Below are 23832 nucleotides of genomic sequence, written 5' to 3' on the forward strand. Positions count from 1 at the left end.
CATTTTTTTTCCCGTCATGCGTAAGATGATGTGCATAAAAAACGCTGCGTGTTTGCCTGCGTTTGCGGATGATACGCTGCGGATTCAATTGCTAATGTGAACCTAGCCTTACAGAGGAGATTTCAGAGGCTCCAGCCAGTGAAGAGGCAGAGTTTCTGTTCCTCGGTACGGTAGGCCAGAGCCCCTGCTACTGCAAACATTTACTGCTTACTTGCCCCTGGTCTTTAATGACTCCTCACTTATTGCTCGTGCTAATAAGCCCTGACCTCTGCACATTTCAGGCCTTTAGTCAGGCTGCTTGTGAGACTATTTCCCAAATGTGCTTTATAGATGTATTCCTAAAGCCTAATAAGTGCAGCATACTAAGCAGTGGGATTGGAAAATGACAACTTACTAGGCCGATTCCCACGCTCGGCTGTCTCTCACTCACTGTTCCCACGTAGCACCTCATCACTCCTAGGAATTAGTTTTCTATGTTAACTGTCTTCGCTCACTCTGAAGTACTTGTAGGCCTTATGAAGATTAGCATTTACATGAAGGTGGGTGTTCTCGCTGGAATACAAGAAGTGCTTTCAGTATAATGTGGGCACGGAGATCCTTCATCTCGGCTCCTGCTCCTTTCTGTCATGGCTTGGTCCCAGCGTTATGTGCCATGGTGGCCAGAGGAGCTGGTGTCCTAATAACTAATAGAGGCAAAGCTCTGATGTCAGACAAGTGGGCATCATTCGGCCTCTTCTGCTGTATAGCCCAGTAACATGTAGCAGTAGTCATTGCCTGTGGCGTTAACAGGGTTTCCTCAAGTTGTATCTTCAGGAGCGCGTCTGTCCCGGCTTCCTGCTTTGCCCAAGAGGTTGCACTCCTGTAAATTGACAGTCTGGACCAGCGGCAAGTTTGCGCCTCTAGTCAGAATTGTGCTTTCTTCCAGGCGAATCACTGCAAGATTATTCTGTATTGTGTCATCACTGAATCTATAGATTATTTTATCTTTTAATGCACCTGTGATAGCTGCTGATATGATGGTTTTCTGCTTTCTGCTCCGCAGGTGACTCCACTGTTGGGAAGAGCACTCTCATCCAGCTTTTCCGTAGTGACGGAAGCCATTTCCCAAAGAACTATAGTATGGTATGACAACGATACTTTAACAAGCCTATCGCATAGCAATTATCTGAAATTAGAAACAAATTGGTCAAAGGCGGCGATGCCGCAAAATAACAGAAGGAACATTACTCACCTGATAAATCCCCACCGCTCCAGCACATCTGAAGAACGGCTCTTTAACAGGTTTTTGTTTTTATTATTCCCCTTTAGACATTCTTTTTCTGCTCCCTTTAGGGTCCTGAGTGTAAATTTTGCTCAGTTACGGAGCATAAAAGGCATAACTAAACAGATTCCCTATCCAGACGTCAGGGAAGGCTACACGATGACCTTTCGTAAGCTGTAGTGCAGCCAGAACTGTTTGTCTCCCACTTTTTGTGGAAACGTACAATGGGTTAAAAGTTTTACTAATTTTACAAAAAGGAACAACTTTAAGAACCAAAATGTTACATACTTTTGTTACATTTATCATAAATATATATATATATTTATAATCTCTTTTCTTTGATTTTTTTTTTGTGTTCTTTTGCAACCGCAATTGGGAAATGCATAAAGGGTTATTGTCCTAGACGAGCCGGCATTTATCCTTCACTGCTGTGTCTGCGATTGGGACAAAGATAGGGTTTTCCAGGACTATGGTCGGGGTCTGACTTCCAACACCCACATTGATCAACTTATTGAAGGATTTGGGGGTCTCCACTTCGTTGTTCATCACCGATGGCTCCAAACATTTTGCAGTATCGGGCTCAGCCAGGTACCACAGCTCATTGCTGCTCATTATCATTAAAGTGAATGGGGCTGAGCTGCAATATCAGACACTTCTAGTACAAAATAAAGGTCCCTTTTAAAGGGGTTTTCTGCTTTTAGAAAACTCTTGTTCCCTGGCTTCAGTTTGTAAGAAAAAAAAAAAAAATAATTCTTTACTCGCCCTCCCCGGGTCCAGCACTGAGTCTCCATTGCTGCTCCTAGTGTCTGTTATTGTCTGCAGCACTGACATCGTGACGCTACCACTGCAGTCAGTGACTGAGCTGAACAGCTCATGTCATCAACTCGGGCAGGGCCGCTGATCTCAGTGATTGGCTGCAGTTCTATTGACTTGACATCAGACAATAACGGATAGCGGGAGCAGCGCCTGAGACTCAGCATTGGACCCAGGGAGAGTGAGTAAATAACAACTTGTTTGTTTTTATAAACAAACTGCAGCCGGGTAAGGCTATGTGCCACGTTGCAGATTCAGCTGCGGGTTTTTCCGCGCGGATCCGCAGGTAAAACCGCAGGTAAAGTGACCTGTGGTTTAGCCCTGCGGTTTCACACCTCTACTATGTTAAAGGTGTGAAATTGCTGCGGAAACCGCTCAAACAATTGACATGCTGCAGTTTGTAAACCGCAGCAAAACCGCGTAGAAAAAACCGCAGCGTGAGCACAGCGGTTTTGAAAAGCCATAGGGTTACATGGTAATGTACCATGTCAGCGGAACTGCTGCGTTTCCGCAGGGCCAAAACCGCAGCGGAACCGCAGCAGAATCCGCAACGTGTGCACACAGCCTAACAGAATTTTTTGTGTTTTTTTTTTTCCCGAAAACTGTAAAACTCTTTTAATCAGCTGATTATTTGGGGCAGGATTTGGACCCACACTGATTTGATGTTGATCACCTATCATAATGCCAGGCAATCAATATCTGAAGTCCCAGAAATCCTCTTTAAGTTTTGCTTCTTAAATAAGACTAGAAACATTTTTAACCCTGTGTTCTCAAACATTGCTCACAGAAATGTCCTGCACAGAAAGTGACCTTCTTGTTCAGGTCCTAAAATCTGTAGCCTGTCAATTTTTGTGTTCAACTACATTCCCATGATGAGTGGTGAGGTTTTTGACTTTACAGATTTTCTGCGTCCATTAAAGGGAATCTGTCACCCCTTTTTTCGAATATGAGCTGCCGGCACCAACATCTGGGGCTTATCTACAGTATTCTGTAATGCTTTAGATAAGCCCCCGATGTAACCTGAAAGATAAGAAAAAAGAGTTAGATTATACTCACGGGGGGGTGGTCCGGTCCGATGGGTGTCGCAGTCCGGCACCTCCCATCTTCTCGCGATGCCATCCTCTTCTTTCCTTCCTGTCGTGGCTCCTGCGCAGGCGCACTGCTCTGCCCTATTGAGGGCAGAGCAGACTACTGCAGTGCGCAGGTGCCGGACCTCTCCCAGCACCTGCGCACTGCAGAACTCTACTCTGCTCTCAACAGGGCAGAGCAGTGCGCCTGCGCAGGATCCACGACAGGAAGGGAAGAAGAGCACGGCATCATATGAGGATGGGAGGCGCCGGATCGGACCGTGACACCCATTGGACCGGACCCCCCCCCCCCATGAGTATAATATAACTCTTTTCTTATCTTTCAGGTTACATCGGGGGCTTTTCTACAGCATTATAGAATGCTGTAGATAAGCCCCAGATGTTGGTGCCGGCAGCTCAAAGTCAAAAAAAGGGTGACAGATTCCCTTTAAGTAAATTCATTTTTTTTTTCAAAAATAAGCAGCGTAAAAAAAAACAAGTCACCAAAACCTCATCATGGGAACGTAGCCTCGCTGATTTTTGGTGCAAATTTCGCCCCTCAAAGCTGTGTGCCCACAATGAGGCTTGGGTGGGTTTTTGATGTTGCAGGTTTTTGCACCTATTAAGTAAATTAGGTTACTTGTGTTTTTTATTGCGTTTTCTTACACAAGTTTTTATCACATTTTTGACCATGCATTTTATATTAAAAACGGAAAGGCTGTCTGCACACTGGGTTTTCCAAGGAGCTTTTGCAGAAGAAACTGAGCGGAAACTCAAGTTTTTGAGACGTTTTGAGATATGAAGAGTTTTCGTTCAGTTTCTGTTTAAAAAAAACTCCTCTGAAAACTCTGTGTGCAGTTAGCTAAACTTTGGTTTCCATTTTGCATCTGGTTGAGCTCTGGTTTTTGTTTTATTAATATGGATCCTTTAACATTCAGATGACAACTGCTCATGTGAACAGCGCCTTATGTCACTCAATCTTCAAGCCTCATGGAAAAGGGACTGGGTTCAGCAGAGCAAACAATGGGATTTTGCATTTCCAGATTATAATCTTAGCAAAAGAATCATTTCCGGACGACTCTGACTGATGGCTGTTTCTTTTCTCAACAGAGCACTGTCATGGATGTCATAACGAAAACCGTGCAAATTCCAGATACAGGCGATAGTGTGGTGAGCGCACTTATGGTTTCCTACTCCTGGGTTTATGTCTTATGTTTGTATTTCAGGAGCAAGGCGAGAGTAAGGCCCAGATCCAACACTTAATTTTTTTTTTAATTAATTTCCTTTTTTTGCTTAGTGGCATTCGTTTCTGTATTTTGTGCCAAATGGCGCACATGGGTTGGTTAATTTTGAGCAAACTCAAAGATGCTCTCTCTTTTTTTTTTTTTTTTTTAAACCTTTATTGCGCCTTTACAGCAAAAATGTTGCACAATCCTTTAAAACATTCTGCATTATTTCCTACTGCTAAGAATAAAATGACAGATTTTGGCCCTGGAGACTGGAGTACCATTGAATTGCATTTCAAAAAGAGCTTTCCAGCGCCGCTCCGGTCCACTTCTCACTCACGTGACTCCTATTCAGACACTACTGGACACATTGGGTTTGTGCGTGTGGCAAAAGTCTCTTTCGGGGCATGTGTAGACAATCGTATTTTCTCGAATGATGTAAATCACACTCTGATCATCCTCTCGAATGCGGAGAAGACAGAAAAAAATGTCTTCTTCTTCTCCATTCTGTGAGTCTGTGGAAATCAGACTGCACTTAGATGTCACCCGAGTGCAGTCCGATCTTTTCCACGGACTTGTTAACCTGCATGGCCGAATGCGCTCCGAATATCAGATCAAACTTAGGCATGTAGCGATTTTTCCTCTGACCAGCTATGTCCAATTAAAAAATCTGATCCGCATTTGAAGCCGTATCCGAAAATTATTGAGTAGTTGATGGTCTTTTGTCAAACTTCCTATGTCTACTTTTGCCACAATAATTTAGTATTTTCTTCTATTGCTGCTCAAATGAAATATAAAGGAACTTTGGAAATCGTATTGATTAAAAATATCCTCCAACTTTGTGTTCACAGCCCCAGTGCAGGCCAATGTGTCCCCATGGGAACAGACTACAAACCCTGTGTAGTCTATTTCTTCAGTCTTCTTCTCCTTCTTTCAGATAACTCTTCCCTCTATTTTTCTTTTAATTATGTTTCATAAATTAGAAGATGGGGACAGATGGAAAAGAGTCACCATAAAATATGGCTGTGAGGATGTAACAGATAATGTCAGAATATGCTATTGTGGAAAGCAAAAAATATCACAACTCTGTGCTAAGTAGAAAAACACAGGGACAAACCAACATGGAAAAGGATTTCTGTTGTTGGCACCAACACGTCACGTATGCAGAAAAAGTGTGATTTTTCAAAGCTTTTTACCACCAGAAGTCTGGCGATAAAGCTTTGATGAATCAGCCCAAAGCCTCTCTAGCGTCATCTAGTGTCGGTAGCTACCATCTGAGTGTTTCTATTGGGCCATGATCACACATGTGAGGAACTTGGTCGAGTCTCGCATGTTAATATCCGGCACTGCCGTCGGCACTCGGATCGGAGCGTTCACCGGAATGTATTGCTATGTGGCCGCACGCTCCGCTCCCGAGTGCCGGTGGCAGTGCCAGGTATTAACATGCGAGACTCAGCCCAGTTTCTCGCATGGGTGATCCCGGCTTTACACTTCTCCTCGGATTGTCCCACTCCTGATTTTTTTCTTCCAAATACTGATGCAAATACTGACCAAATACTGAGAGTGTGAATGTGGCCTTAGTGTTATTATCTTACTGATGGAAACATTTAGAAGGGGTTGTCTGAGTTGTCTTTAAGTTTCCTCCAGAGGAAATGAAACTCTCTTTAGTGCCGCTTCTTGGAGTTTCTACAGTGGAGACCGAGGTCATGGAGCCAGTCAGTACCCTGTGATGTTCTGGCAAGTGGTAAACTGCTGTGCATCAATGGGTGTCTCTTCTTTTTGGAGGAAACTCAAGCATGTTAATGGGTCAAATGCTGGTGGAACGAGACTCCCTATACCGGCTGGCGGTACCCTGGAGAGTAGCGTGCTGTGGCATGACAACTGAGCTATTTCTTTATTAATCGTATATTAGGCCGTTTCTGTCATTCCCTAATCCATTCTTCGCAGTGACTGTAATGTGTGGCTTTCCGTGAATCAGTCTGATCCATTATGTCTCCATTTTATACAGATAGTAGCAATAAGCATAGCAACATCAACAGGGATGATGTACAGAGCGACAATTGCAGAAAAGAGTAAATGGTGCAGGGTCTCAAAGCAGAGTTACACTTGCTTACATCTACATAAATCATAGGCATATGAAAACCGAGCTTTCTTACAGGAGCGTAAGATAAATCATTCCTAAATGTGGTGAGTGCTCAGTTCTTGTGCAGGACAGCTAATCCTTAACACTCGGGAAACAAGTCAATTAATCAGGGGATCTGAGACAAGTTCAATTCATCAGCACAATCGGGACCCAGGCAGATCCCACTAACCAGGACTTCCAGACAAATATGCAAGTGCGCTCTATCAAATCAATACCGGAACAAGATTCTGTTCACACGCGGCTTCCCGGCGGTTTAGCCACTGCCGTATCCTACTCCTTTAAGACATATTTAAATCACGATGATCACTTTTGCAGGTTTTTTTTATCAAAAGTAGGAGGCGTCTTCCTCAGAAAAATTTGAGTTAGATCAAAGCTTGATCCGAGCTAGATCCGATGAGGAGAAGATGGGAAAAAGAATTCTCCATGCTCTCCGTTCTGTCAGTCCTTGTGTGACATTGGAGTGGGGTCCAATTTTCAAGTGTGGTCTAAATTTTGTCTACGCACTCATTGATTGATTTGAATATCGGGTGCAAATTGTGCATTCTGCAACTTTTTATTTATTTATTAATTTATTATTTTTTTGTCAGACATACAGTGTCCGAGGAAAATATTAGACATGGCCTCATAGAATAACATTGGTCCGAGTGCAGTCTAATGTTTTGTCGGATTGCACTCCGACCGAAAATGCAGTCTTCTGCACGAGCCCTTACACTTATGTATCATACTTAAAGGAGGGCAGCTAATAATTTCATTTAATATCTAGTCCCTTCTTTATATGCATCAGCTTGATTGCTGTTGAGGTCCCAAAACTCCCATCAATCACTCAAAAAACACTTTGCGGCAGGCTGCAGCGCTGAGTGGTCTATGGACTCCAGAGAAAGTCTCTGAACCTGTGCACATAGCTGGGTACAGGCTCTTGCAGGAGTTGGCGCTGATCGGCAGAGCAGTGTTTTGAAGGACCAGTTGTAGTCTCAGGACCTGGACCCCACAGGATTACACACATTACACCCACATGCATTGATTGACAGCTTCTCTACGTGTAAGTAAACGCAAAAATCCACAGTGACTATTACTCCCGTTCTGTGTGCAAGTAGAATAGATTACCCTCCAGACTTACCGGTCCAGGAGCCTAGACTCAAAAGGAATCCATCTCCAGATATCCCAATACAAACTGCATACATATTAATCTATATTCAATGAGGCTGGTGAACATATTTTGAAAATAAATGCCAAAATGGCTGTATAATCCTTTATTGGCTTTTTCTGCTATATACTACAATCTAGAGCTGAACTCCTAAAATACTTGTTTTGATGTCAAAAGGATTATACAGCCATTCCAAGAAAAAATAAATCCAACTGAGTACAACAGCCCCATCAGGTCCAAGATCTGTTTAATAATCTTTCTAGTTGGTATTGTGAAATCTGGTGACAGATCGGCATTAAACAGGTGATTAAACGCTTTCATACTTTTTGTAGTAGCAATTTTCTCGGCGGCTCCTCAGCCATCACATGCCGCTCTCATGTCTGATAAGTAGATCTTAATTACAAGAGAGCTTTAAAAAAAAAAAAAAAAAAGAAAAGAAACAACATATTTTAATTCACCCAGGTATACTACGCTTTACTTTGATTTTTTTTTTTTCTTGCAGGAGCTTTTCCTGTGCGACTCTCCTGGGAAGGCGATGTTTTACGAGATGACAGAGGCATTGGTGAGTCTTTTTTTCACTTTAATTTCAATACATATTTGCAGACTTTGAGAGCGACTTAAAAGAAAACCAGTTTAAAAACCATAAATGTCAAGAATTTGCTAATGTTGGATCACTATTGGGAATTGTAATATTAAATATTAACAAGCACACACAACAGGCAGTCTTCCCAACACCTGCATCCAACATCTATGTTCCCCTTATTAAGGCATTAGACAAATATTGTCCGAAGTCGCCGACCAGCTACGGGGGGCCTCTCGACTCTTCCCAGACAAGTGATGGGGAGAACAAGGATCTGGAAGGTTGAATTGCAACATTTATTTCTTTTATTCCCAGGGGAGAATAAGCCGCTGTCAGGGGTGTCTGGCAGCAGCTTACTTTTCCCTCCCCATTGAGAACACATGCGCACCCAGTTAAACAGAGCATGCAAGTGCATGGCAGAGTCCCGGATAGATTGCTGTAGGTGAATAAGTATTCGACTGACAGCGGTCTGATGACCAGCATAAGGCTCATTCACATGTCGGTTTCTAAGTGTCGTATCAAAATCGGCAATGTAAGCCTATGGGTCAGTGAAAAAAATCGGACACCACTAGGATGCCATCCATGAGCAGTCTGCTAGATAGGAGAAGGTGGAGAAACTTTATTTTTGTTCTCATCAGCTGAAAAAAGTCATGAAACTCAGATGAAAATCGCTGATGAAATTTAGTCCGTTTTTCTTGTACGTCAAAAAAACTGACGTCTGAATGAGGTCTAAGGCTCATTTGCCGTAATATAAGAAAGGCAATTAATCTGATAATCATTTTTTACTCACCAATGATCTGTACCACTCTGTTCCTGCTGTGGTAGAAATCTATTCTTCATGCACTGACTTCCTGGTGAGCTTGTGATAAACTTGTATTACATACATCAACCAATGAAGGAAGTGGGAGGAGTATCCTGAACCAATGGTGAGACAGGAGGTGTGTCTCAGACTACCACAGACTTCCATAGGCACTGTCGCTAAGCTCGTGTCACAGATCATAATTCTATCCTAATGGAAATGAGCTAAAAAGCAGCCAGGGATCAAGGTTTAAAGAAAACAAAAAGCCAATAATTATCCCGTATATGTAACGCATATCATTTTTAAGCTCAGAAGAAGTAACCAAAGACAACACAGAAGAATCATTCCTAATAGCCCCTAAATAGAGTTTACAAGGTTAAAAAAGGAGGCCTCATGATTACACTTTTGAAAAATATTTTTAAATTAAAAAAAGGCTGGTCCTCAATCAGCTACTGTCGCCTCCACCCTTTAGCAATCACAAGGGAAAGCTGCGGCCGGCCACACAGGGAAAATGTAGCATTACTTGCCATCAATGTAATAAATAGGCGAGCTGCAGTGTCTCTCCTCATAAAGCATGACCTACTGCACATAGAGGGTATCTTGCCATCCCACCATGATGACAATATGCCCTGATGGGACATATGGCCAGGAAGTGTTCTGATAGAACCACCCAATAAGAATACCGTAAGGTGCCCTCTTGGATCTAATAAAGACTAGCTTTATCCTATCTGTCAATCAGCTCATTTTAGCTATAGCAATACGTTAATCTGCCCCCCCATTTTGCTTCTATTGATTAAGAAAGGATTAATATCTGTCTCTTAGCCATCATCCATGACTTAACAGTTTATGTTAAACAGCAGAACTAATGCTAATCAGCAAAGTGGGACCTATTGGATAGATGTGAGTTATCGCAAATATGACATATGCTTTAAATGGAACCTCTCAACAAAATAAAGAACAGATTTTACCTGCAGCCATAGTGATAATTTGTAGGTAAATTCTGTTTTACACATATGTGGCCGTCTAATTGGAAGTGCGGCTGCAGGGAGAAAATGAAGTTATATTTTCCCTGCAGCCACTCATTCCAAGTCATTGGTTCGGTGCTGGGGGCCGCGAACAGTCAGCACTCACTACATTGTGAGTGCACTCTAATCATTCCCCTGCTCCTTCACTGACTGCCTGCTCTGTACACATGCGCGCGCGCGCGCACACACACTCACACACACACACACACACACACACTGCAGAGCAGGCAATCCGTGAATTAATTACAGCGCACTCCCAATGTAGTGAGCTCTGACACTTAACTGCCCCCAGCACCGCCCCGATGAATGGGAGTAAGTGACTGCAGGGAAAATATAACTTCATTTTCTCCCTGCAGCCACAATAATAATTAGAAAACAATGTATGTTTAAAATGGCATTCATCTGCAGATTTTTACTGTGGGCCTGATTCAATATTTGCAATTTCTTAAAGTCACTTTTCTGTTTTTGTCTTGTATTCGCTGACGTTTTTGTGCCAAAATCTTCACAATGGCACACACGGATAATTTCTGTGACTTTTCAACACCTTTTTTCTGACTGTTTCGGACAATTTTTGTGACTTTTTTGGACAGTTTTGTGACTTTTCAAGACCAAAAGTCGCAAATCCCTTTTAAAAAGTCACAAAAAATGCACCAACGTGAAAACGCCTCTAGAAACCTTACTATAGGAGGGATAATGGAGTGGGAAGCGCCAAAAAATGTGACATTTTGTTAATGTTGCATTTAATGAATCTGTCCAAATTATCTGGTTAAGCAAAATTGTCTAGAAAAAAGTAAAAAAAAAAAAAAGACTTAGATTTGAAAGACAACTTAAAAAGGGGCACAATACCCATAGAAAAAAAGGCGCAAATACAAAAGCCACTAAAAAAGGAGGAAATAATCCTAAAAAACTGGAGAAACAGAAGTGGTGATTTGGGGCCAATATCTGCAGGTAAATATTGTTTTTTGTTTTTTTTTGTTTGTTTTTTTTTCTGTTATGTTCCATTTAAAAATGAGGAAGATGGAATTGCTCCAGATTTTCAACTAGCCTTTTCTTCACTTTTTGCCTACATTTTCTTTAGTGGACAAGAAGAGTAGGCTCTAGTCTGCATGAGATGGTGAGAGCTTCCTCAGTGATGATTATTACTCTTCTCTTCTCAGTGGGATCAGCCTGGTGCCTTGTGCTTGGTATTCGATGTCACAAGCGAGTCTTCGTTTAGCAACTGTGCAAGGTGGTTACAACGAGTAAAATCCAAAACCTCAAGCCCTCACTTACCCGGTAGGTAAAGCTCATGCTCTGGGGGTCATTTGTAAGATATGTTCTTGTAAAATTTTGGAACAATAAAGACAAAAAGGAAAATTGGGAGGTAGTGGGTGATGGTTATGAAACTAGTGCAAGAGAAAACACCATCTTCAATCTAGATGTAGCTTTTCCAAAAGACCCCCTAAAAATGGATGTTCTCAGCCTCTCCCCGAATCTTCTCACTTCTCTAATCTGTCTGTCATCATCCTCTTTCATTATTTCTTGTCCTTTCAGGAGTTCTGGTGGGAAATAAGACAGACCTAACCGGCCGTAGAGTAGTGGAGAGGATCCAGGCTGAAGAGTGGGCAGTGAGCCACGGGCTGGAGTATTTTGAGACATCAGCGGTAATTACATCCTGCGTATAAAGCAGATAACTTAACAGAAATACAAATTATTTTTGGCTGTGTGTGGTACAAGGCATCTGTCTCTCTCCAGCACCGTTCTGCAATGGCTCGTTTTAGTACAAGGAGGCTTTGTTAATCTTCTGTTCCCTGTCAGTAACTCTTCTGCTTAGTATATTTGATTTTTGGAATAATAATTAAGTTTTTTTTTCCCCAAAATATTTAAGTTATCCCATACCCTCCGTGATCCCAAAATTGGGGATCTGGAACCCGAATCTGGGTTTTGCTGAGTCCCATCTTGAATATAACAGAAGTGCGTATACTCAATCTTGGCTGTTTCAAGCAGTTCCATAGGCCATGAAAGGAGACAAGCGCTTCGCAAGGTTTTCTTTGGTAGTACCTTAGGCAGTGGACGGAGAAGAGGCTAAGCATACGTACCTCTGCTCCATTCAAGACAGGGCTCTGGTTTCCAAGATCTATGGCCCCGATCTCTCTAATGCAAGGGTCTCAGCAGTTAGATTATACCCCAGTAATCAGGACAGATGATAACTTTATATTTTGGTGAATAATCCTTTAACTTTTTCTTTTTTTAATCGGGTGATATCGTAGCTATAGTTACAATTATGTGCCATGCCTGCAGCCAATCATTACCCTCAGTAATGGAGGGAAGAAGCTTAGTGAAATGATGCCTCTTACCATGACTGATATCTAGAGATTCATTGTTCCTAACACTTGTGGGTACAGAGACTAAAAATGAATGAGGTTGCATTATTAGAGACAACCGATTTTATAATGTATTCGATAGAACAATTTGCTGGTTTCGCTGGCTAAAGCCAAGATCAGCAAGGCATTTTTTCCTAAAGAGTCACTGCAAATGTAATTTTACATGCTGGCTATATAGATCAATGGCTGTCCATGTAATGGAAGAACAGTTTCAAGGGGTAGGTATTCTCAAGTTAATAAATTGTTTCAGATAGTTAGACAGCCTGAAAATAACCAACTTTGGAGGAAAATGAGAGCAGAAAGAAAAAGCAAGTCAATTGCAATGGGAGCTTTTATCTTTCATATTGTACAGTTGGTTTCCATGGAGCTCAGCCACCTGTGCCTGCCCAGACTCTGGCTGAGAGTGTGCAGTAGTTGCATTCCAGGAGAGGAGTTGCCTCCTAACATTCCAGCCAGCGCTCTCCAGCCCGTTGTGTTCTATTCAGCAGTTATTTGCTCACCTCCCTTCCCCTCCCTCTCTTCTACTGACAAGCTGTTGTTCTAAATCTTGTTAAATCACCAGCCCTTCAGCTTTCAGAGCAGTTTTCAGTATTACGGATCCCACTTTCCTAAGCTGAGTGCTTGTTCAAATGCTCTGTTATCGCTAGTGATAGCAATATACAATCAGAACAAACCGCTGATATCTGAATGTGTTACAGCAGATCCTGTGCTGAGCTTTATAGACCTACTAATACTACAGCTCTGCTACTCACCAGAACTGTCACTCAATGAGAAGAGCCCGCCCTGCAAGAAACCAGGAAGTGAGAAGACCACATAGCTCTGAACTGCTCAAGAGACATCTTGAGAATAAGCCTCCAAGTCCACCAGAACCACTGCTCAAAAATGCTCTCTGGTTTGGTTTATTGAGGGCATCCCTGAGCAAAATACTCATCTTCTACTTATAGCCATGAGCTGTAACAGGATATATGGTCAGGAGTTCTTCTTGGGGACAACTTCTCTTAGTGGCCCCAGGGTGGCAATTATGAGTCACTGGCTGTATCTTATGGAGGTTCTTTGTCTGGCAAATATTCTAGGTTAATCACTTATGGGGGACTGTAGGGGCACCATAAGAAAACGCCAAACAATTTGACATAAATACATGAATGTCATATGTGGGCAGGTTATTGCACTTTTTAGTTCAGAGTGTTGGGTATGTGTATACTATACTGTTTTAATCTGACAACCAAATCATTCTTAAAGAAATTCTACTGAAACAAGTTTTTGGAATAGACTGTCTTACACTATGCTACACTTTCGGAGCTCAATGGGGTAAAAGCTGAGCCTGGCGATATATTCTTTTAGATTTTATTCAATCTTTTTGTGTAAAAAGCTGTATTTCTGCCAGGACTCCTAAAGTCAGCCTGGGAGTCCGGCATCTCTCACCCACAGATTTAGTGATTGACAGCTTTCCCTGTCTACTGTGCAGTGTAGAGCCATTAGATTCACACTCTAGAAATATAGTAGATATCTGTACAATGCCATCGCAACTTCACGTGATTTTGAAATTGATGTCTGTACTAGATCTTCTCTCCCGGTAGACGCTGTGCTAACTTCTTACATCACACAATATATTTATTGCAGAAGGAGTTGGAGAACTTTGATCAACCATTTCGAGCCTTGGCCAAGTCATTCCATCATCTCTACCAAGAAAGAGTAGAAACCTTCAGAAGTCTTCTTTAGCATCCTTGATGGCAAAGTTACTGATAGCAGGAAATGTTGGCTATGGAGAAAATTATTCAAAGTCAATGGGGCTAATTTATGAACGTTTTCTAACTTTGGCATCATGCAAATGTAAACTAGACACAGGATCGCAATTTAGTCCACAAACCTACTCATTGATTTTCTGATAGGCTCCATGCCTAATGTGGCAAAAAAAATTTCAAATACATAATAAATGTGCTGAAAGACATTGAAGATATTTTTAGGTCCAAATTAAAGGGGTTAAAACAAAGTGGTAGGTAACAACTTGCTGATTGGTGGGTGTCCTGCCACTTGGACTTCCACTGATCGGCAGATCTGGAAACTTTTTTCCCAGTTAGAACAGAACAGCAGAGCTCATTTTACCGCCGCTCCATTTATTCCCTATGAGGCCGCCATGCAGTATTTACGACAGTCCCATGGAGAAAATAATGGTGTGGCGATCTAGCGTCCAACTTGCCACGCCATCTTGTAATGGGAAAAAAAATTCCCCATTCTGCTGATCTGAGTGTATCCAAGCAGTAGGACACCTACTGATCAGCAAGTTATCACTTCTCGACTTGTTTTAACTGGACAACCCCTTATAAAGGGAATATGTCAGTAGCATCAACCCTCCTAAGCCGTCTATATGGGCATGTAGGTCATATAGATCATAACAACTAATTTACATAGTAAGAAAATTGTGAATTACTTTGGAATAAGACATTGGATCGCAGATACCAAGGTATCCTTTATTCAGCTTCCTATGACCCACATGCCCATATAGATGAGATGATCCTACTGACAGATTTCTGTGCATGTAGCTTAGTAAATCGGCCCCAATGTATAGATGACATACTGTATGTAGGACTTTTGCCTTATTGTGATGTTTAAGTTGATTATTTCTTGCATTTATTTTTATGTGTTTACCTCTCTACATATATCTGTTTATACAAAAGTAAAGATTTATGCAAGGTTTTCCTTATACTGAGAGGTTTATGTATGGATATGTGACAGTAGCAAGAGTTACATAAGTGAAATGTGTGTCAGTAATTGATTTAGAGAACATTACATTGTGACCTCAGCCTGATATGGTACGGAATAATTTTGGTGTTTTTATTACATTGGCATTGGTGCCCCAGTCTCCGGAACAAGGCAATCTGCACTAGATTCATAAACTGGGCTCGTACTATGTGGATAAAGCCATTGTGTAGAGGAGCAATACCATGTTGGAACAAGGTTTGCATTCAGATATTCTTTTTAGTTAGTAAATTATAAACTTGTAAAGAAACAAATGATGCCAGCTATCCACAGTAGAGGTGATTAATGTCTGAATGCTGGGGGTCCCACAGCTGGTACCGCCACGATCACTATAGTGGGGATCGCGACATCCCGTTCTACCAAGCTATGGTCACAAATGAAAGGCGCAACATGGTTGCACATGTGCTATACCATTCCATTCATTGTCTATGAAACTGATGGGAAAAGCCAAGTTGTGTATTTGACTATCATTCTCAGTCTAATAAGCAATGAATGGAGTAGACGTGCGTATGTGTAACCATGTTTCTCCATTCAATAGCCACTGCAATTAGTAGGGGCTCAGTGGTGAGAAATAAACTTTAAAGCCCCCTTCACATGCCTGATGATTCCGGTAATGGAAAAATATACTGGAACCGAATGCAGAAGAGAAATTGCAGATGTTTAGGTGTTAGATGTGCAAAGAGATAGATGTCCGTGAGATATATAATCAGTGCTTTGCATGTGTAGTTTACTGTACTTGTATTTATCTAATAAACAAATGAAAAAATTATGTGGTATCTCCTTCATTTTTGGTAACCCGCCAAGGTAAAGCAGACAGCTGAGGGCTAATATAATCAGGATGGGAAGGTCCCTGGTTATTGGGCTCTTCCTAACCTAAAAATACCAGCCCGCAGCTGCCATAGAAGTGGCGCATCACATTAGATGCTCCAATTTTGAAGCTTTGCCCGGCTCTTCCCGTTTGCCCTGGTTCGGTGGCAATCAGGGTAATAGTAGTTGGGGTTGATGACAGCTGTGATTTTTTTCTCTGTCTGGTTTTTATTTTTGATTACTGGGTTAGTAATGGGGGTGTCATTACACCTCTCCATTACTAACCACAGGGCTTGATGCCAGATGTGATTTTTGTCAAATCACAACTGTCATCAATCCCAACTACTATTACCCTGATTGCCACCGAACCAGGGCAATCGGGAAGAGCCAGTCAAAGCACCAATACAAGTACAGTAAGCTACACTGATTATATATCTCACTGATTTCTGTCTGTCTCTATCTTTACACATATAACACCTAAACATTTGTCTCAGTACACTCCAATTTGCTCTGATAACTAGTCGGAGACCAGTTCCCTGTGGCTTCTCCTTGCACCGCTACCCTAGAATAACAGATCTTCCCCTATGTGAGTCTATAGGGAGAAGCCTGTCACTCACAGATGAGTTTGGCAGACAAAAAGGATCCGTCTCGGACTAGTCATCCAAGATACATAGTCATCTGCCAGCTTGTCAAAGTAAGTGATCCAAGACGCATAGTGATTTGTGCTGCCCGTGGTCAGGGACATATTAATCTGTGGACAGGTTAACTTTAAATGTCTTTTGGTTCATTTTAATACCGACTCACACAAACCTTTCTAATCTCTTTTCCTAAATCTTTAAAAGTACAGAAATGTTCTTTAAATGCACACAAATGGTGCTTTTGTGACCAGGGCAGTGATGTTCTAAACTGTCCCTATTTTTATGAGAAAATGGGTACATTTTCACTTTTTTATTTGCATAATATCAGGAAAGAAACTTGAAGAAAAATTACTAATCAGAGTTTATTGGAGACCTCAAAATGTTCTCGTTAGTGATGGCACTCCAAGGCGGTGTCACCAAGCTTCCCGGCTATGTTTGCCGTTGGAATAGCAGAGACAACCACTTACTAGCCAGGAAAAAAACAGCAATGTTACAAAGTGTTATCAGACTTGGCCATTTTTCTACTTTTTTCTCGTTGATGGAGTAGTGTATGATATTTTACATCTCGGTACAGAGAATGCACTTGCTGCAGCTCCTATCCACACTGGGGCTCACAATCTAATTATCTGATCTCAAGTACACACACTCTCAGGTCAATTGCAGAGGAAGCCACTTAACATGTATATATGCCTTTGGTGTGCTGGAAGAATCTGAAAGCAAAATAGCTGCATTGGTCTGAAAGCTGCAGATATAATTGCTAGCCACCATGTCACCCAGACACATCTCGATGCAAAGAGCATTGACCTGGTTACATTTTTCCTTCAAAGGATTGACAAATTAAAGCCATTGTCGCCATCTATGATAAGTGGGTTTACCAAGGTAGCAAAGCTTGGCTTTTTCAAGAAGTCATTTGGTCACAATTTTTTTTTTTTTCATACATGACCGTACCATAGATGACTGTGTTTTATGATGTTTTACGTGTTGCACATGTTGACGCAAGGTGCCGTTCCATGGTTGCAGTAAGACCACCCCATCTCTCTCCAGCATCATGCTATGCCCCTAATACAGTCACTGTGACATACATTAATTAGGATGCATACCGGGTTCCCGATATTAGGTTGCGGCTTTCTCAGCCAGAACCTCCTGGAATTGTTTCCTGACAAGTCCCATTCATCCTGGGGAGAAGAGAGTAAGGGTCTTCTGGGGGAGGGGACGGAAGAAAATGGTTGAGAGAATAGAATATAGCAAAAAAAAAAAAGATAGCGACACTTAGAAGACCTATAATCTTCAAAAAGCCTATATATATATACACCAACACAATAAATGCTATGTGTATATATGCGGCTGGCTTTATAAGATGGAAAAGATCAAAAATTTACATGTAAGCCAGTACAAATAGTTTCTTCACATTCAAGGGATATATATATATATATATATATATATATATATATATATATATATATATGTGTGTCCTGTATATAGTATATTTACACATTTTGTACATTCTACTTGGGCAGCCATAAAACACTATCATAATCTGGTATAGGACATTTGGTTATTTTTATGCAATTTTTTGCTCTCGTAAATGTCATTGTTACCATTACTGTGCCGAAAAAGTTTATTATTCACCTTGTTGTTGTTGAAGGATGCGGTCTCATCACAAAACAACCCCTCTCTTATAAGAGCTGTCTATCTGTGTCTTGAGAGGACGCAACCCAGACATATATCTCTCCTGCCTCATCGACAAATGGATGGTAGACCATGAAATGAATGGATAGGCCGAGGTCCACCCAAGCTATTACAGATGGTCACTCTGATCCATAAAGGGGGCCTCAATGTGGTAATTTTCTATAATGTTTTTATGTCCTACTATGGCATATGAAAACAGAGATGTCAAGAAGAGACGATCCCTAAAACCAGCCCCGTAAGCAGTAGACCTCACATGGTCAGATCTCTGCCAGGTGGTGAGAAATAATCATTCTGTAATAATGGAAGTGAAAGTTTACTGGCAAGTCTGAAACATCAAATAAATATTCTTCAGGAATAATCATCTTATTTCTTATCAAGACCCATACTAATCATGGCCTAAATGTCTATTCCCAAAAATAGGCCATCCAACCATTTATAGTCAAGATTGACTCCGAAGTCTATTCCAAGACCATCAACCAGCTGTTATGCTGAAGCATCTTGTGCACCGAGATAGAATCATAGCTGAACATGTCTGATCCTACCTGATAGGCTGTAGTAGGGAAGAGTAGGATGAAACATGGACACCCTATGGATTATACAAGCTTGGACAAGTGACAAATAAAATTAGATTTTGCAAGGCTAAAGTATGAAGGTGGAGTATTGAAAAGTTGTGCGAATGCTCATTTTTTATGTGTATGTGCCAGAGCATTTAGTAGATTTCAGTGCAGAAAATGTATTTTTCTGTTTGGTATCAACAATTCCTAAATGTCCTGGCACCAGATCTAAAGAACCTAATTTTTCAACCTGGAATCAGTTTTCCTACAACACTTGTATGACATACCTCCTGTGATAATAAATCCTGTTCATCCTTTGACTCTTTCTTTCAGTCTCAGCCAATACATGGCTGAGTGATCTTTTCCAATATATTGAGAGGGACCAGCAAGAACAGTGGGAGAGTGGGGAGGTTAGTATTATATCTTTAATATTATATCTTAATCTAATGCTAAGTACAAATTGGACTGTGTCTCTAGATCTCTGTGCCTGTGCAAGATGTAGGTACAGATAGCACTGTGTTTCTAGATCTCATGTGCATGTTATAAATACAAAAAACGTAGGACTGTTTCTTTTCATATCTGTGTCTGTACGTGATGTAGGCCTAGATAGTGCTGTGTCTCTAGATCTCTGGGCCTGTGCTCAATGTATGTACACATAGTACTGTGTCTCTATATCTCTGTGACTGTGCATAATGTAGGTTCACATAGTACTGTGCCTCTAAATTTATGTGACTATGCATGATGTTGGTACAGATCATACTGTGTCTCTATATCTCTGTGCCTTTGCTTGATGTTGGAATAGATAGTGCTGTGTCTCTACATCTCTGTGCCAGTGCATGATGTTGGAATAGATAGTGCTGTGTCTCTAAATTTCTGTGCCTGTGCATGATATTGATATAGATAGTACTGTGTCTCTACATCTCTGTGCCTGTGCACGATGTTGGTTCACATAGTACTGTGCCTCTCGATCTCTGTGCTTATGCATGATGTTGGTACAGGTCGTACTGTGTCTTTATATCTCTGTGCCTGTGCATGATGTTGGTATAGATAGTGCTATGACTAGATCTATGTGCCTGTTCATGATGTACACACTAATAGCAATGCCCTTTGTCTCTAACTGTATAGTGGGTCCTTCAACAACTTTGATTTATCCACATAGCGCAAAGCAATCAATATGGGACATCTCCACATGGTCAAGGGTGGGATTAAAAAAGAATGAAAAATGCAACCAAATCATAGATTGTTGGTCGAGTCTCGCTTTATACTGCGCCCTGTTTTCACCTTAGATCTCCATGGGTCCCCTGTTCTTGTCTCTTCTCCTGTCCTGTCGCTCTCCACTCTCTATCAGTTTCAGTGGAGGCAGGAGAAGGACTTTGTAAAACTCAAGAATGAGTCTGTTGTTGGATTCCGGAAGTTGGACTCTTGACCTCACAACCATCAGTTACTGATTTGTCATGTATGAAAAATACATGTAATATATTTATTTTACATGGAAATAAATATTTGTTGGATAATTGAATCAAGGTGGTTCAGCAGCAGGACACCCTACAACTTGTTGGGATCCAGTGATATTGTCATGGGGTTACCGCAACAGTTTGGAGCCAGAAGACCACAGCGTCTGATTGCTCCTACTCCGTTGCTTTACCTTCATTTTAAATGTGTTTATGAGCATATGATCAGGGGTTAATCGGCCACATTGGAAATCCCTGTGCTCACAGCTGTGCTCAGATAGCCACTCCTTTTCCCTTTATAATCTGGGATCTGTTAATAATAATCCTCGTCAGAGCTAGCTTTTGCTGCATGGCTAACTGAGGGAGATGAGCACATATGAGGAGAGTTGGAGGAGTTATTTGTGACTGTTGCTTGGTTTGTTTGTGTGGTTATTTCCTTATCCTTCTCTATTTTGGTTTATTCTCCTACCTTCACATTCCGATGCATTTATCTATTACATGTGAGTAAATATTTTTATGCCTGGAGTTTATAATATAATAATAATCTTTATTTTTATATAGCGCTAACATATTCCGCAGCGCTTTACACACATTTTCATCACTGTCCCCGATGGGGCTCACAATCTAAATTACCTATCAGTATGTCTTTGGAATGTGGGAGGAAACCGGAGTACCCGGAGGAAACCCACGCAAACACGGGGAGAACATACAAACTCCTTGCAGATGTTGTCCTTGGTGGGATTCGAACCCAGGACCCCAGTGCTGCAAGGCTGCAGTGCTAACCACTGAGCCACCGTGCTGCCCGCTGTTAACCCTTGTCTGTGTTGCCTTGTTCGTCAGGTTGGTGTATTACTACGGTGCACAGTAGCGCCCCCTCTTCCCTGGGTGGAGGAGGTGAACAGACGGAGGGCTAACTCAGGAGATAAGGCAGGGGTGGAGACCCCAGCATCTTCACCTTCAGAAGTATCCCGGGGAGTAGGGCAAGTTAAGGTGCCCCCTAGTGTGAGGGATAGGGAAGGAGCCCCTGGTCCCGGGTCACCCGACAGCTGTGTCATGACAGATATATAGAGAGGTTTCAAATACCCCATTAATTCTATTTGGCCTTTTAAAATATGAACATGGCATGGAGGGAACAAAGCGGTCATTTGTTTGATTCATTTTTATACTTTTTTGATGTGTGATTCAACAGGTTCCCTACTTAATAGGGAATGACAGAAGTGTGATTCCTCAAACTGCCCCTTTACTCACCCAAGCTTTATTACATCCATTCATTCTAAAAAGGTATACGAAAAGGCATTGACGCCAACACAAGTGAGCTCCTAGTGCTTAAAATTGTTTAGTCAGTGGCTCCATTAAGTAAACATTTTTATATTTTGCTTTTAGCTTGAAAGAAAACATGAAAAATCTCAGTTTAACTGAAATCTAGATTTCAGGAAATCTATCCATGACCCCCCTCCAGCATCCAAACGTGATGTCGGCTACAGAAAAATAAATCTCACTACACCCCCACACCGTGGTCACCCTTACTTCTTTGTCTAGAATGTTTATGAAGATCCTTTCGTTCCCACAAGGTTTCGTTGACAAGTTACAAGCCGCCTCAAAATTCTGATCTTTCTGTTAATCCCACACAGATCATGTAACATCATTTCAAATGTTAGCAAATGTGCTCAGTGAAACCTTGAATCATTTTCCTTAGCAACCCCCATGATTCTCCTCCATATTCACAAACCTCAACATCGTTATTATGACTGCCTCTGACTTGGAAATTTCTCCACCTGCCGGCATTAAATTGTTTTTCTACAGTGGGATTCCTTTGTTGCGTTCTGTCTAATTAATGGCAACAACGTTACATTAGCGCGGGATAAAAGAGAAAATATGTTAAACGCCGAGTGTATAGCAGGGTGAGCGGTACTGCAAAAATGATCCACCTGATTAGTGGGGTTTTTTTGCACTGCACAATGGTAAAAGCTGTGAAACTCGAAATCCACAATGTTTGAGTAAAACGGCACATAATATTTATAATACATGGAGATCCTGGATTTATTTCCTTTTGCTTTTTTGGTTCGAATTCAAGAGGAATTACAATAGTTAGCATGGCAAGAAATCTTTATATTCAGACGCCCGGTATTCACCTACGTGTTTTTATCCTGATTTTTCGTGTGCTAGTTATAGTCTATGGAGCTGCTCCCACTTCCGTGTTTTTTTGTGGGCCGCATATTCGCAAACAAAAATCACGGCGACCTGTGTGTTTTTAATCAGAATTGCAGATCAGAATCACCTATACAAGAGTAAATCACCCATCCAAGAGAAAGGTTTGTGAAAATCACAGAGAGCACGCGGACGCCACCCATGTGTAATCCTTGTGATGTCCGTTTTTAACAATAGGGAGAAGTGTTGGATTTTTTCATTATTTTTTTTTTTTTTTGCATATAAGGAAATCACTGATGTAAAACTGATCCACTCAGATATATTAATCTGATTTTGTTTTTTCACCAGTAAAATGAGGCTACATTCGCACGTCGGTTTCCTTTTTTACATCTGTGAAAAAGAGACTGTTTTTCTCCCATGTTTCTCATCCTTTTTTTGTTTGTTTTTTTTTAACTGCAGCAGGTAGAGTACACTCTCTGCACCTTTGCTTTATGTGTTAAAAAGAACCTGTCACGGGAAAAAAAAAAACGCTATTTCCATGTAGATGTGGGGTTTAGCTGCAGGTTAATAGCGTTCTGAACCTGCCCGGTGCCGACACTGAGAGCCTCATTGGCGGGAGAAAATTAACTTTGTTTCTCTCGGCAGCGTTTGGGTTTCAGGAATTGGGGTGGTTCAGTCACCGCTCTGTGTATAGAGAGTGGTGGCTGTAACCACTCCCCCGATACTGACTGAGAGCCAGCCGTAATTCCGAGCCGCTATCAGTCAGTGCGGGGGACACTGTTACAGCCGCTGCTCTATAAATACAGAGTGGTGTCTGAAGCCATTCCAGTGCCGATCCTATGATTGGAAGCTGAACGCTGCCAGGAGAAATAAAGATCATTTCCTCCCAGCAGCAGGGCTATCCGTGCAGGTGCCAGGCAGATTCAGAACGCTATTAATCTGCAGATTAACCCTAACTTTTTTTTTTCATGTGACAGGTTCCCTTTAAGGACCAAGAGTATACAGTTCAACTGTGGAGTGAAAGAATGAAAGGACTTGAAAGGACTTGGCAGATAACATGACAAAAGTGGGTTATTTTACCTGACATTCTGAGTATGTGTTGGGTGCACATGTACACACACGCCGCGAGACATGCAGGCGCGGGGCCTCGAACATATTATTCAATCTCACTGAAGACACTCTATTAGCAGCCGAGCATGCTCACATTACACCTTATCCGTTCGCTCATCACTACTTGGTACCCCAACTGATAAGCTTTTCCCAGGGCATTTTCAAAACAATTAGGGGTTCATGTGTTGTACCCAATCGCAACCACTATACTGTTGATGGAGCTGTGCAGTTCCCTAACTAAGCACTTCCAGTTGCCG

At 41.6% G+C, this 23832-nt stretch overlaps 1 protein-coding gene across 4 annotated transcripts in view; it reads left to right on the plus strand.

Moving 5' to 3' along the window:
• The window catches only part of IFT27 (intraflagellar transport 27), a 63599-nt gene extending 48477 nt beyond the window's left edge, over positions 1 to 15122 (plus strand). For 3 of the 4 annotated variants that reach the window (XM_073574363.1, XM_073574364.1, XM_073574365.1), the window contains exons 2-7: positions 1043 to 1122; positions 4252 to 4311; positions 8157 to 8216; positions 11216 to 11333; positions 11592 to 11701; positions 14042 to 15122. In XM_073574363.1, the coding sequence (XP_073430464.1) occupies positions 1043 to 1122; positions 4252 to 4311; positions 8157 to 8216; positions 11216 to 11333; positions 11592 to 11701; positions 14042 to 14140 (527 nt within the window). In that variant the 3' untranslated portion in view covers positions 14141 to 15122. Of the gene's footprint in view, positions 1 to 402; positions 540 to 1042; positions 1123 to 4251; positions 4312 to 8156; positions 8217 to 11215; positions 11334 to 11591; positions 11702 to 14041 lie in introns of those variants that run through there. The other variant, XM_073574367.1, reaches the window with a different exon arrangement.
• Positions 15123 to 23832: the final 8710 nt, after the last annotated feature.

This window comes from Dendrobates tinctorius, unplaced genomic scaffold (genome assembly GCF_039654945.1).
Source record: "Dendrobates tinctorius isolate UK_male_01 unplaced genomic scaffold, ASM3965494v1 ptg000038l, whole genome shotgun sequence".
NCBI lineage: Eukaryota > Metazoa > Chordata > Amphibia > Anura > Dendrobatidae > Dendrobates > Dendrobates tinctorius.